We start from the raw sequence: 14,193 nt of genomic DNA on the forward strand, positions 1-14,193 counted from the left end.
TTTTCTAAGTTGAACCAATAAACTGCGTTCTCAGGAAAAGTTACAGAATTACTGTAGAAATTCAAACCTTAATTTCAAATAAGCATTCAGTTTTCATGAAGCATTTTATTGTACACTTAAAAAATAACTGCACTTTGAAGCATCACCTCTCAATGCAACAAACTTTAACCTACAGGTATGTATCAGCAATGCATCTCAAAATCAGAGATCTTGTTGTGATAGTGCCTGTATCTATGATACCAAAGTGCCATTTGTTTCGTCTCCATTTATAGCCCAAAGGATACGAATAGTCAGTGGAATACTTGTGTCCAAGCAGTCAAAAATCTGCTCAAGTTCTTCCTGCATACCAGGAGTCTGGAACAGGTCCTCCTGTCAAAAAGATCATCAGGATAAAATGAAAAACTTTCTAAAATGTGATATTCCCAGCAAGACTTTTCTACTCAACTTTATTAATCATTGCCTGGAAATTGGACTGTGACCACTTTTGATAATTGAAACAAAAAGTGCATCACAAGGAATTTGTCCTTGTTCCAGTAGTGGTAATAATTCCATTTCAAAGTTCAAAGTTCTGGGCAGCAAACCTCAGAGATACATACAACACACAGTACTCGTTTAGTGAAAGCAACAAAAAAAATTTCCCTCGTGTCTTGCTTCTTCAGGCTTCTTAAAGTTAAACTCCCTACAGAATGGTATAGAGGTGCAGGCAGCAGAACTGCTGACTCAGAGCTACAGCAACCCTTCAATCCTGACTCGCTCTGGTGTCTGTGCTGGACTCCAATGACCACTTGTGTCTCCTCTAGATCATCTAGTTTTTGCCCATATTCCAAAGAAATGTGCAGGTTGGCAGGTTAATTGACTCCTGTAAATTCTTCTACTGTGCAGATAAGTAGCAGAATCTAGCAGAGAGGTTAATGGAAATATGAGGGAGAATAAAATGGGTTAAGGCAGGATTAGTTTGCTCCATAGCGAGTGTAAATTCAGTGAGCTGAAGGTCCTGTGTTGTGCTGTCTTTCTCTACGATACTGTTTAGTCGTTGATACACAGACTTACAACCTTAGGGAGAAAAATACACAAATTTGTAGGTCTCAAATTCAACTGGCAGCCCATTGTAGAGTTCAAAACCAGTGATAGGTGCTGAAGTGAAAATCAGTAACCAGTTCCCAATTTTGATTTCAAAATCTGACCTCTTCTAATGTGTATAGAAGGAACCTAGAAGAGTATGGTTATGGAGCCCTTTGCACTCCAGTTTCCAGATAACAATACAGAGGTTCACAAGGATGATTGGGTCTTGAATCAGGGGTGACCTAAGATTATAAAATCATGAGGGGTCATAATCTTTAAGGAGTCCAAACTAGAGGACACAGACACAAGATGAGGGGAGAGATTTAAGAGATCTGAGAGGTAACTTGACAGAAAGTGATGAGTACCTGAAATGAGTTGCCAGAGGAAGTGGCTAAGGTGTGTAGATTTTCAACATTTGGGATAGGTACATGGAGCGGAGAATTTAGAGGGTTATGGGCAGAAAGTGGGCAACTGAGATTGGCAAGCAAGATGCTGTGGTTATCATGGATCAGTTCAAAATAAATATTATCAAAGTACATATATATCATCATATACAACCCCGAGAGTCATTTTTTTGTGGGCATACTTAGATAAATGTATAGAATAATTATCATAATACCATACCATTACCATAATAATAACATATGTATCTCAAGAACATGAGATGAAAAGCCCTTGAAAGTGAATCCATTGGTTGTGGGAACATCTCAATGGAACTACTTTCAAGGACTTTTCATCTGATGTTCCTGATATTTATCTATTATTATTATTTCTTTCTTTTGTATTTGCAAATACAGAAAGAGAGAGTAATAATAAATAAAAGCAATTAAAAATACTGCTGGGCTGAAAGGCCTTTCTCTGTGCTGTATTACCTTGTGACATACATGAAAATGCATAAAGGTAATACAGTCAGACAAGGTAGTAGAGAAACTAAGCAAACTGCAAAAACTTACAATGGGATTAGGAACCGTATGGCAGTAACATGTTCTTTTGTATACACAAGTATTTTTTTCTTTGCAAAAATCTCAGTTTTTCATAAAGACCACTTCTCAGTAGCCAAAAAGAGCATCTACAAGACCACATATTTGTAACTCTCATCATTTCAGCAGTCTTTTGAGAAATTAGAGATGAACCATTTGATTGATAGTTCACAGGTGAAATAGGAGAAAATTGATTACAATTACCTGACGAATTGCATTCTTAAAGAGATGATCTACTAACAACCAAATTTCCTTTGGAACTTGTAGAGGTTGTTTGTCAGTTCCTATATTATCCATACTGACGAGGTCTAACTGAGATTTCTCCTATCAAACATAATGAGAAATTAGATAATTTAGGAAAATGGCATTTTTCATTGCATCATTTAAGGTTAGGCAACTCACTGAAGACCAAACCAGATATGTAAGCACCCACTGATAAAAACAGATCTAGAGTACCATCAGTTTAGTTTATTTTGAAGTGATAATAACTACGATGTATGGGAAATAAAATATTTCAATAATTATGAGCTGTTCAGTTTTACAGAGAAAAACAGAGTATTTGAAGTAAATAACACTACAAGATTAAGTTTTTGATACCAGATGATAATGGCAATCTTTGACAGAATGCCATATTCTGAAAATATGCTTTTTCTATCAGTAAAAGGCTACCATAAAAACACTGCAATTTCCCCCCACCATTCCCAAGGCCAGTTCAATCTGGTTCCAGATGCTGAACAATCTGCAGACTGATAGGGGATCTGAACAGGACATATCATCCATATAACAGGAATGCTTTGAGCCAAATTGCGTCCACAACCTGGCATCCAGATAAACTTAACAAAAGCTCAATACAAACTAAGAGTTAATTGGGAAGGATCCCATTTCCCAGCTGTTAATCTGTTTGCAGAGCAATGGCATCCAATTATAGATTCCCTCCCCAAACCCTATTTTGGAAAGCACTTCCTTTATCCCATCCCCAGTCCTGTACCCAGAGACCCATGAGTGCTACAGACTATCAGAGACATGTTGCAGGTATGATCCAGACTTGACTCAATTAGCAAAGGCCTGGAACAGAATTTTCTAATTGACATGTAACAGTTGAAATGGATTACCAATTTCTGATGTCTCTTTATTAGCTTTTGTTTAGGAGGGCGATGCTGCCCACCCTCATGAATTCTGACATACTGTTCTTTGAGAACAGGGGTTCCCAATTTTTTTTTGCCATGGACTAATTCCTTTAAGTAAAGGGTCTGTGAATCGCGCGTTGGGAACCCCTGTTCTGGAAGGATAGAGTTCCCAAATTCCATCAGGTATGGTTTGATTTAGTCCTGCAAAGTTGAGTATAAACCAGTCGAAAAGCCATTGCTTCTGGGAGTTTAATTTGTTTCAATGACCTTGTCAGCTCAATGGCTAGTCTAGATTCTCACAATTATCTAACATTCTGAGGTAGGCAAAAGGTCATTTTGGGTGAAGGCTGTGTTGTTTATAGTCTTTAAACAGTACAGCCTGGTATGGAAGGATTTGCACATCCCTAATACACATTTTCTATCATAAAGCTGCTGATCATTTAGCTCCCCTGTGAAGCTTTTGGAAGCATGTCACAATTTATTCTATGGGAATGTACATTGGATTGAGAAGAGCCTTGAAGAATTTGGACCAAGGGGACATGGCACGATTGTTCTTAATTAGAGACAATATTCAAGTACAACATGCCATGATAAATAATAAAAATTTGTACACTTAAGAAAATTTGCAAACCAAGTATCATTGTGCGACACAAACAGTTCTAGGTGGTATTATTTTGTGAGAACAAATGGTAACAGATCATTTAGTCAATTAGCTCTGGATTGTGAAAAGGCAACATTAAGGCAGAAATGCAAACTCATTACCTGGTATTATTAGATTATAAAGTAGGAGTTAATCAGTCTCCCGTGGAATAAAAATGGAAATATATTTTAAATATTCACAAAGGAAGACTACAGCAGTATTATTTGAAAACTGAAGTTAGTAGAAGTACTTTGGAAAGAGAGGGAATTTATAGAATGCCTACGAGATTTTTTTTTAAGAACAGCTTGTGGTGAAGCTTATAAGGGAAAGGCAATTCTGGATTTGGTGTTGTGTAATGAACCAGATTTTATTAGGGAGCTTAAGTTAAAGAAACCATTAGATGTAGTGATCATAATATGATAGAATTCACCCTGCAGCTTAAGAGAGAAGATAAAGTCAGATATATCAGTATTATGGTAAAGGGATTTACAGAGGCATGAGAGAAGAGCAGGATCAAGGTGTTTGGAAGGGGACACTAGCAGGGATGACAGCAGACGAGCAATGGCTGGCATTTCTGGAAGTAATTTGGAAGGTGCAACATAGATACATCCCAAAGATGAAGTATTCTAAAGAGAGGATGAGACAACTGTGGCTGAAAAAGAAAGCCAAAGACAGCATAAAAGCAAAAGAGAGGGTATATAATAAAGCAAAAAATAGTGGGATGCTAGAGGATTGGGAAGCTTTTAAAACGAACATATGGCAAAAAAAACATAAGGTGAGAAAAGATGAAGAATGAAGGTAAGCTATCCAATAACATAAAAGAGGATACCAAAAGCCTTTTCAGATATATAAAGAGTAAAAGAGAGGCAAGAGTGTATATTGGGCCATTGGAAAATGACACTGGAGAGGTAGTAATTGGGAGGAAATGGCAGACAAAGTTAATAAGTATTTTGTGTCATTCTTCACTGTGGAAGGCACAAGCAGTATGCCAGAAATTCAAGAGTGTTGGGGAAGGGGCAAAAGCAAGTGTAGTTGCTGTTACTTAGAATAAGCTGCTTGGGAAGCTGAAATGTCTCTAAGCAAAATAAGTCACCTGGACCAGATGGACTACATCCCAGAGTTCTGAAACAGGTAGCTGAAGAGATTGTGGAAAATTTGTAATGATCTTTCAAGAATCACTAGATTCTGGGATGGCTCCTGAGGAATGGAAAATCGCAAATGTCACTCCACTCTTTAAGAAGGGAAGGCAGAAGAAAGGAAATTATAGACCAGATATCCTGACTTCAGTAGTGGGAAAATATTCGATTCCATTATTAAGGATGAGGTTTCAGGATATTTGGAGGCACATGATAAAATAGGCCAAAGTCCTTAAGGAGTCCTTCCTTAAGGAGAAATCTCGCCTGAAAAATCAGCTGGAATTCTTTGTGGAAATAACAGGCAGGATAGAAAAAGAAAGTCAGTGGATGTTGTTTATTTTCTTTTTCTTGCGGGCGTGCACACATGATACTGATAAGCACAATGAGAGCCCATGGTATTACAGGAAAGATACCAGCATGGATAGAAGATGGTCAGAATAAAGGGGGGCACACTCCTCGTTTCCTTAATATTACTTGCCTGTCCACCTATCTTTATATTGATTGTAACCTTGGCCACAAACCTATCAATTCCAACATCCAAATAGTTGAGATAAGATTGGAAAAGAAGCTATCCTGGTTGGCTGCTGTTGACTAGTGTGTTCCGCAGGAATTTGTATTTGTATTCTTTTCACAGTTTTAAAGTTCAAAGTAAAATTTATTATCAAAGTACATGTATGTCACCACATACAACCCCGAGACTCTTTTTCCTGCGGGCATGCTCAGCAAATCTATACAATAATAACTATAAACAGGACCAATGAAAGAGCAAGTAGAGCATAGGAAAGAAGCAGTGCAAATACAAATATAGATAAATAGGTGGAGGGGCAGATGGTATTGAGGAAACAGGGAATCTACAGAAGAAGTTTGACTGGTTTGGAGAATGGACAAAGATGTGTCAGATGGAATACATGTATGTGTGGTCATGCACTTTGGTAGAAGGAATAAAGGCATAGACTATTTTCTAAGTGGGGAGAAAATTCAAAAATCAGAGCTGTGAAGAGACTTGCAGGCACTTATGCACAATTCCCTAAAGGTTATCTTGCAGGTTGAGTCAGTGGTAAGGAATGTAAATGCAATGTTAGCCTCCATTTCAGAGGATTAGAACAAGAGCAAAGATGTGATACCAAGGCTTTATAAGGCACTGGTCAAACTGCACTTGGAGTATTATGGACAGTTTTAGTTTGGACCTCTGACCTAAGAAAAGATGTGCTGGCACTGGAGGGTCCAGAGGAAGTTGACGAGAATGATTCTTGGAATGAAAGGGTTAAAGTATGAGGCGCATTTGATGACTCTGGACCTGTACTCACTGGGGTTCAGAAGAATGGGGAGTTGGGGGGGGGGGGGGTGGCATGAATCAAATATTGAAATATCTACATAGGGTGAATGTGCAGAGGATATTTCCTGTAGTGGGTGGTTCTCAAACCAGAGGGCCCATCCTTAGAATAGAGGGACATCCACTTAGAACAGAGATGAAGAGGAATTTTATTAGTCAGAGGGTGGTGAAACTGTGGAATTCATGGCCAAGGACTGGTGTGGAGTACATTTACAGTGGAGGTTGATAGTTCTTGGTTAGTCAGGTATCAAGGCTACAGGGAGAAGGTAACAGAACGAGGTTGAAGGGATAATAAATCAGCCATGACAGAGTGGCAGAGCAGGCTCGATGGGCCAAAGGGCCTAATTCTGCTCCTCTGTTGATTTATACTGATGAGTGGCTTTGTTGTACCTTATTGTGTATTGCAATGTTTGGAAAGCTCAAATGATCTAGAAAGGAAAGGTGCTCTCAGTTTTGATAGATCTGTGTTGAGTTGTCTGGCCTCAGTCAGAGCATTAGTAGCAACTAATTTCAACTTGTTTCCCCGAATGAATAAAGTCAAAATTCCTTGCAATGTAGATGTATGATCATCAGCTAAGAGCATAAATAGCTTTATGTGCTCCTATTATCATTTATCTTGCAAATACACAGTGCATCAAGACAGATGAATATTTATTTCTTAGATGAGCCTTCACCTAGGCCCCACACCACCTATCTAGTTTTAAGGTTGGCAGCCAGAGCTGCTTGTTACTCTAATTTTCTGTCAGGAAGAGAATAAATGCATCAAAGTTGGCTTTGGAGCTGAAGATGACGAAGCTTTTCTTTTCACAGAACACTTTTAGTAGGAACACGGGTCCTTTTCCAAGCAAATTTATTAAGTAGATTAAATTCCAAGGAGAAGTAGAAAAAAAGGAGTTGGATTATTACAGCATAGCAAAGTATGTGTGGCCTGATATAGGGAGGATTGTACTTAACTAGTTAAAGGGTTGATGATGTGGATTATAGATACATTTTCCAAATATACATTCATCAACAGATATAATCAGATAGTGATCAGGACCAGGAATCTTGGTTGACCTTACATTTAAACACGTGGAGTTAATTTGCTAAATTGGAAATGGAGTTTGGGATTTTATTTGGTTTGTATGATTAAGCAACAAATTTAACTTTATGCACAAGGCCACCGGCCAAGAAAATAATCCTAAGGATCAAATTCTGTGATTTATTTAAATGATTAAACACAATCAGAGATTGTTAGTCCAAATGTACTTTTACCTTTGTAAACATGTGGTCATCATCCTGAACAGATCAGAACAGAAAGAAAGGAGAAAAAGCATCAGGCAGAGAAAGATTTCTGAAAAATAAGTCACAAGCACAAACTGAATCAAGTTCAGTGAAACAATTACGTCTATCCTTGGAATGCCATCCACAAGCTTCAAAAAGTGCTATTGAAATCAGGAAAGAACCATTGCAATTCAGCAACTGCAAAATCCAAGACATTTTTTAAAAAGTGCATTCAGAAATGGAAAATTTAAGAATCCTCATGTGGTAAAGGAAGATGAAGGATAAAATGTCTCGTTCCTCAAGACTTAATTTAACCCCAATGTTGAGAGTATTTCCTCTAGTATCAGTATGAAATTTCAACCTGAGTGACTATCTGAAAACTCATGCAAATAAAACAAAATTATAATACATTTTACTTTCATATACAAATCAACAGAAGGTTAAGATTTTAAACTAGTTTTCAGCACTGTAAAGATTATTCTACTTTCCAAATTTCAACCCCAATAAATTATCATTTGGATTGAACTTAATAGCTGAAGAATCACATTATCTCCTGATGAGGAAAATTTCTTCATTATAATCAAAGACAAGACACTTGCTGCTTTTACTTTGGCTAACCGTCACAAGCTGGGTGCAAATTGGTTATAGATATTATTACGAATCAAAATCCTTTGCAACAAATATCATTTAGACAAATCTCAATTTAACAATGTTGTAAAGAAGCAACATATAAAATATTAGAAACCTACAATAAGGAAGGTATTTTTGGTTTCTCATTTAACTTTAGATCTTGCTATCAAATTGTAAACAGTTACATTTATTGTTAATTAACAGTTAACTATTTAAGAAACAGTTAGATAGTTCCCCTACTATGTAAAAACCTAAGAGTTATGGGGGAAAGGCAGATAGATGGAGCTGAGTTTACGGACAGATCAGCCATGATCTTATTGAATGGTGGGGCAGACTCGATGGGCCGGATGGCCTACTCCTGCTCCTATTTCTTATGCTCTCATGTTCCTTATAAATAAATACCTGAAGGGGAGAAGTTAGAGTGTAGTGCTAAATGAAGGATAATTTCAAAAAGCTTGGATGGCACAAAAAGGAAATTACTGGTAGGTCCTCTGATCAACTCTACTTCATTAGACTAGTGATACTGAGATGTAATTTGGTTCACTCAGTTTAAATTCAATGGAGGGGTGATAGGAGGCTAATAAAGACAGTTTCAAAATTACATCACCTAAATCAGTAATTCAAATCCTTACCAAGTCTATAAGTTTAGTAACTGGCACGTCCCTAATTGGCTTTTTCATTCGACAAAGTGTTTCAAGTGATGTACCAAAGCAACTTGGCAAATAATTCCCCCCAATTGTCAGAAAATAGTCCTTTCCTCGATCCAGATGCAAAACCAAGATGTCTTCAATCTTGTCCTCAGCTGAGTTTAATAATGTCACAGTGCCCTTGCTAACATAAACTTCCAGTGCAATATCCACAAATTCACCTGAAAGGGGAAAACGCGAAGTATTAAGAAAGTTTTTTAAAATGGAGACACTTACAAATTGCAGCTACTTGCATTCATTAGATGCTTTTAAACTTTTTTTTAAATCCAAGGTATCTCATAAATGAAAATTAGTAGCACAGTAGGCACAGTGATACGAAAACTTAGAAAGAATGACTGAATTTGCTTGAAAAGAGAATTTTTCTACAGTTTGAGAAGAATAGATTTTGTGGTTTCAAAGAACAAATCTGAAGGGCAATGAAGTTGCATAGAAGTCAACCAAAGAACTAAGGTAGGTGGATGAAATGTACTATTTCAGGATCACTGCAGTACTTCATAGAAAAAATCTTGATTTTTTGAAGGGACACATACTGCGAAGTGGGCACCTAACCAGTATTTGACCCCCTGAAAGTAAATAAAAAGTGAATAAAGTGTGCTAACCTGCACAATTTAGAAAATGTAAGTTGTTGCTTCACATGCAAAATACACTTGAGAATGCAGATTTTGGGATCGAGGTGGTGTTTCATGGAATCGATATGGGTACTGGAGGAGATAGAAGAGTAAACCATAACATTCTACAGAAATCAGTTCCTTTCAAAAGACTCTTTCATGTCAAAGTGAATACATCTCTACAAGGTGAGCTAAATTAATTACAAATATAAAACTCAAAATAATTGATAACATAAGTATTCACCCCCTTTAATATGACATACCAAATCATCACTGGTACAGCCACTTGGTTTTAGAAGTCACATAATTAGTTAACTGGAGATCTGTTTTTAGAGCCCCATGCACAGTCATGGTGTTTCAATTGATTGTAGTAAAATTAGATAGATAGATAGATACTTTATTCATCCCCAAGGGGAAATTCAACATTTTTCCAGTGTCCCATACACTTATTGTAGCAAAACTAATTACATACAGTATTTAACTCAGTATAAATATGATATGCATCTAAAATCACCCTCCCAAAAAGCATTAATAAATAGCTTTTAAAAAGTTCTTAAATAGTTTACTAAAGTGCATTGAGTGGTAACTTAAGCTCAGTCCTAACCCTGGCACCTTAACATGTCTTGCCCCTGGTGGTTGAATTGTAGAGCCGAATGGTGTTGGGGAGTAATGATCTCTTCATCCTGTCTGAGGAGCATTGCATTGACAGCAACCTGCCGCTGAAGCTGCTTCTCTGTCTCTGGATGGTGCTGTGCAGAGGATGTTCAGGGTTTTCCATGATTGACCGTAGCCTACTCAGCGCCCTCCGCTCTGCCACCAATGTCATACTCTCCAGTTCTGTGCTCACGACAGAGCCCGCCTTCCTTACCAGCTTATTAAGACGTGAGGCGTCCCTCTTCTTAATGCTGCCTCCCCAGCACGCCACACAAAGAAGAGGGCGCTCTCCACAACTGACCGATAAAACATCTTCAGCATCTCACTACAAACATTGAATGACGCCAGCCTTCTGAGGAAGTACAGTCGACTCTGTGCTTTCCTGCACAGGGCATCTGTGTTGGCAGTCCAGTCTAGCTTCTCGTCTAACTGCACTCCCAGATACTTGTAGGTCTTAACCTGCTCCACACATTCTCCATTAATGATCACTGTAATTACACCTGTATCTGGAAGGTCTAACTGCTGGTGAGTCAGTACATTAGTCAATGAAAGCAAGCATGCAGGCAGTGAAGAAAGCTAATTGCTTGCTGGCCTTTATAACAAGAGGAATTGAGTATAGGAGTAAAGAGGTCCTTCTGCAGCTGTACAGGGCCCTGGTGAGACCCCACCTGGAGTATTGTGTGCAGTTTTGGTCTCGAAATTTGAGGAAGAACATTCTTTCTATTGAGGGAGTGCAGCGTAGATTCATAAGGTTAATTCCCGGAATGGCAGGACTGTCATATGTTGAAAGATTGGAGCGACTGGGCTTGTATACACTGGAATTTAGAAAGATGAGAGGGGAGCTGATTGAAACATATAAGATTATTAAGGGATTGGACATGCTGGAGGCAGGAAGCATGTTCCCCCTGATGGGTGAGTCCAGAACTAGAGGCCACAATTTAAGAATAAGGGGTAGGCCATTTAGAACAGAGATGAGGAAAAACTTTTTCACCCAGAGAGTGGCGGATATGTGGAATGCTCTGCCCCTGAAGGCAGTGGAGGCCAAGCCTCTGGATGCATTCAAGAGAGAGTTAGATAGAGCTCTTGTGGATAGCGGGGTCAAGGGATATGGGGTGAGGGCAGAAACTGGGTACTGACTGTGTATGATCAGCCATGATCACAGTGAATGGTGGTGCTGGCTAGAAGGGCCAAATGGCCTACCCCTGCACCTACTGTCTATTGCCTATCTAGCAAACACTATACCACGAAGACAAAAGTACACTCCATGCAACTCTGCAAAAAGGTTATTGAAAAGCACAAGTCAGGAGATGGATACAAGAAAGTTTCCAAGTCACTGAACAGCCCTTGGAGTACAGTTGTCAATCATTAAGAAATGGAAAGAATGTGGCATAGCTATAAAATCAGCCCACAACAGGCTGTCTTCAAAAACTATGCAAGAAGGGTACTAGTGACGGAGGCCACCAAGAGAACTCTGACAACTCTGGAGGAGTTACAAGCTTCAGAGCTGAGATGGGACAGACTGTTGCCCGGGTGATTCAACAGTCACAGCTTTATGGGAGAGTGGCAAAAAGAAAGCCACTGCGGACAAAAAGCTCTCATGAAATCTTGGCTAGAGTTTGCAAGAAGGCATGTGGGAGGCTCTGATGTTAGCTGGAAGAAGATGCTATGGTCTGATGAAACCAGACTAAACACTATGTTTGGTGTCAGACAAACATCGCACAGAATCAAAAACACATCATCCCTACCATGAAGAATGGTGGTGGCTGCATCATGCTGTGGGGATGCTTCCCTGCAGCAGGCCCTGGAAGATTTGTGAAGGTAGAGGGTAAAATTAATGTGGTACAAATACAAGGAAATCCTGGAGGAAAAGCTGATGCTCTCTGCAAGAGAACTGAGACTTGGAAGAAGGTTTATTTTCCAGCAAGACATTGACCTGAAGCATAAAGCCAAAGCTATACAGCAATGGCTTAAAAATAACAAAATTAATGTCCTGGAGTGAGTACTTTAAAAGGGCTGTTCATTCATGTCCCATGCAATCTGACACAGCATGAACAGTTTTGTAAAGAAGAACGGGTAAAGATTGTAGTTTCCAGATGGGCAAAGCTGATAGAGACCTATCCACAGACTCAAGGCTTTAACTGCTGCCAAAGGTACATCTAATAAATACTGACTAGAAGAGGGCGAGTAATTATGCAATCAATTATTTTGTGTTTAATAACGTAATAAATTTAGACCAATTTGTAGAAAATTGTTTTCATTTTGACATGGAAGAGTCTTTTCTATTGATCAGTGTCAAAAAAACCAAATTAAATTCACTGTGTTTGAATGCTGTAAAATAGTAGTCACCAACCTTTTTCAGCCCAAGATCCCCTCCCTCAACCATAGTGAAAGGCAAGATCTACCGACTAAATTGTTTAGAGAGAAAACAGCTCAGATTGTACTTCCAACTTGAAGCCTTTTATTTGGGCTAATTGTATTTGAATTACATAAAATATTTTTGTCAAACTTTCAAATTAAATCAAACAAGAAAACACTGTAACTAGCATATCAAACAGGCCATAGTTGTCTTTCTTTAAGAATATAATACTTCACACCTTTAATTCTAAGTTTCATTATTTTATTTCTTTCAACATGAAAAATAAATGAATAAAAATTGACTGCAGCACTCAGTGTGATGACTGGGGCTGAATACTTTCTGCTAGTTCCCTGAAATGTGGCTCATAACTACAGACAGCCAGTCTGAGACAGTCTGTGAGGTGTCTGTCAGTAAGACTGCTCCTGTACTTAGATTTAATAATTTTCATCTGTGAAAATGCAGTTTCACACAGGTAAGTTGACCTGAAGTAGGCACTGACTTTCAGTGCACATGGGTGAGATTAGGGAAATTCTCCTGCTGACAAGCCCCCAAAAGTCACCATCCCTTGACCTTGCTTTAAGCTTGATGTCATTTTGCAAATCAACTATTTCCACTTCTGGTATCACTTGGCACACCAAATACTTGCTGGAATTTGGCTGCTATCTGTTCTATATCGATCAGCAGAAATGGGTCTGAAATAAATGCAGTAATATCTTCCATGATGTTTTATCTCCCCAAAATGCTGATCGAACTCTATTGCCAGTTTATCTAGGTAAACACAGTACTGCTCAGGGCGAAAAGCATTTTTTTCTTTGATGGCCTGTAACATTTTTTCCAAGTTGGGAAAGTGTGTCAGCCTCCTGTTCTTTAAATTTGAAATCCAAACACCGAGCTTGGCCTTAAACGCATTTACGGCGCTTATCATGTGAGGCAGGTGTCGGTCTTTTCCCATGAGCTTGTTGTTCAATGCGTTTAATTTCGCCATTAGGTCTGTCAGAAACCCTAAATCCAGTAGCCACGCATCATCTGACAGTTCCTTGTGCTCCTAGTTTCTTGTTGACAGAAAAGTCTTTTATCTCAGGCATCAAGTCAACAAATCGCTGCAGCACTTTGCCAAGACTCAACCACCGAACATCAGCATGAAGAATTATATCTCAGTAAGTGGCATCGAGCTAATCCAATAACGCCTTAAATAAACGGTGCTGAAGCGCTTTTGCTCGAATCAAGTTTATCAGTTTGACCAGTAGTGTCATTACATGAGAAAAGTCCACGACCTTCCCAGCCAAGGGAAGTGATAATCCAGGAAGTTGAGAAAATCAGGGTCATTACGGCACAGTGCTATAAAATCAAAGCGCACACCGCGCTTCGCTGGGGCCCCATCAGTAGTAATTGCTACCAGTTTATGAATGGGGATGTAATTTTCATGGACATATTTTTTAAACTCATTATAAATATCCTCACCTCTTGTTCTCTCCTTTAATTGCAAAAGAGTGAGGAAATCCTCCTTTGTTGTAAAATCCTGGAAAGCCGTTCTGACAAATACGACAAGCTGAGCTGTTTGCATTACAGCCAGGGATTCATCGAACTGTAGTGAAAAATATTCAGAGTGACGAGTCCTTTAATCCTTGTCGATCCACGTTCTCTGACAGTGACTCTACCCTCCTTGTCACTGTTGCAGGGCCAAGCGGTATATTATG

General features: G+C 38.8%; 1 protein-coding gene across 1 annotated transcript in view; it reads right to left on the reverse strand.

Moving 5' to 3' along the window:
- Positions 1–14,193, reverse strand: part of ocrl (OCRL inositol polyphosphate-5-phosphatase) — a 79,944-nt gene that overhangs the window by 10,727 nt on the left and 55,024 nt on the right. The window contains exons 18-20 of the mRNA XM_059977151.1: positions 8,804–9,039; positions 2,247–2,366; positions 285–369 (exon numbers count right to left, since the gene is read on the reverse strand). Coding sequence (XP_059833134.1) covers positions 285–369; positions 2,247–2,366; positions 8,804–9,039 — 441 coding nt within the window. The remainder of the gene's footprint in view (positions 1–284; positions 370–2,246; positions 2,367–8,803; positions 9,040–14,193) is intronic.

This window comes from Hypanus sabinus, chromosome 8 (assembly GCF_030144855.1).
Source record: "Hypanus sabinus isolate sHypSab1 chromosome 8, sHypSab1.hap1, whole genome shotgun sequence".
Taxonomy (NCBI): domain Eukaryota; kingdom Metazoa; phylum Chordata; class Chondrichthyes; order Myliobatiformes; family Dasyatidae; genus Hypanus; species Hypanus sabinus.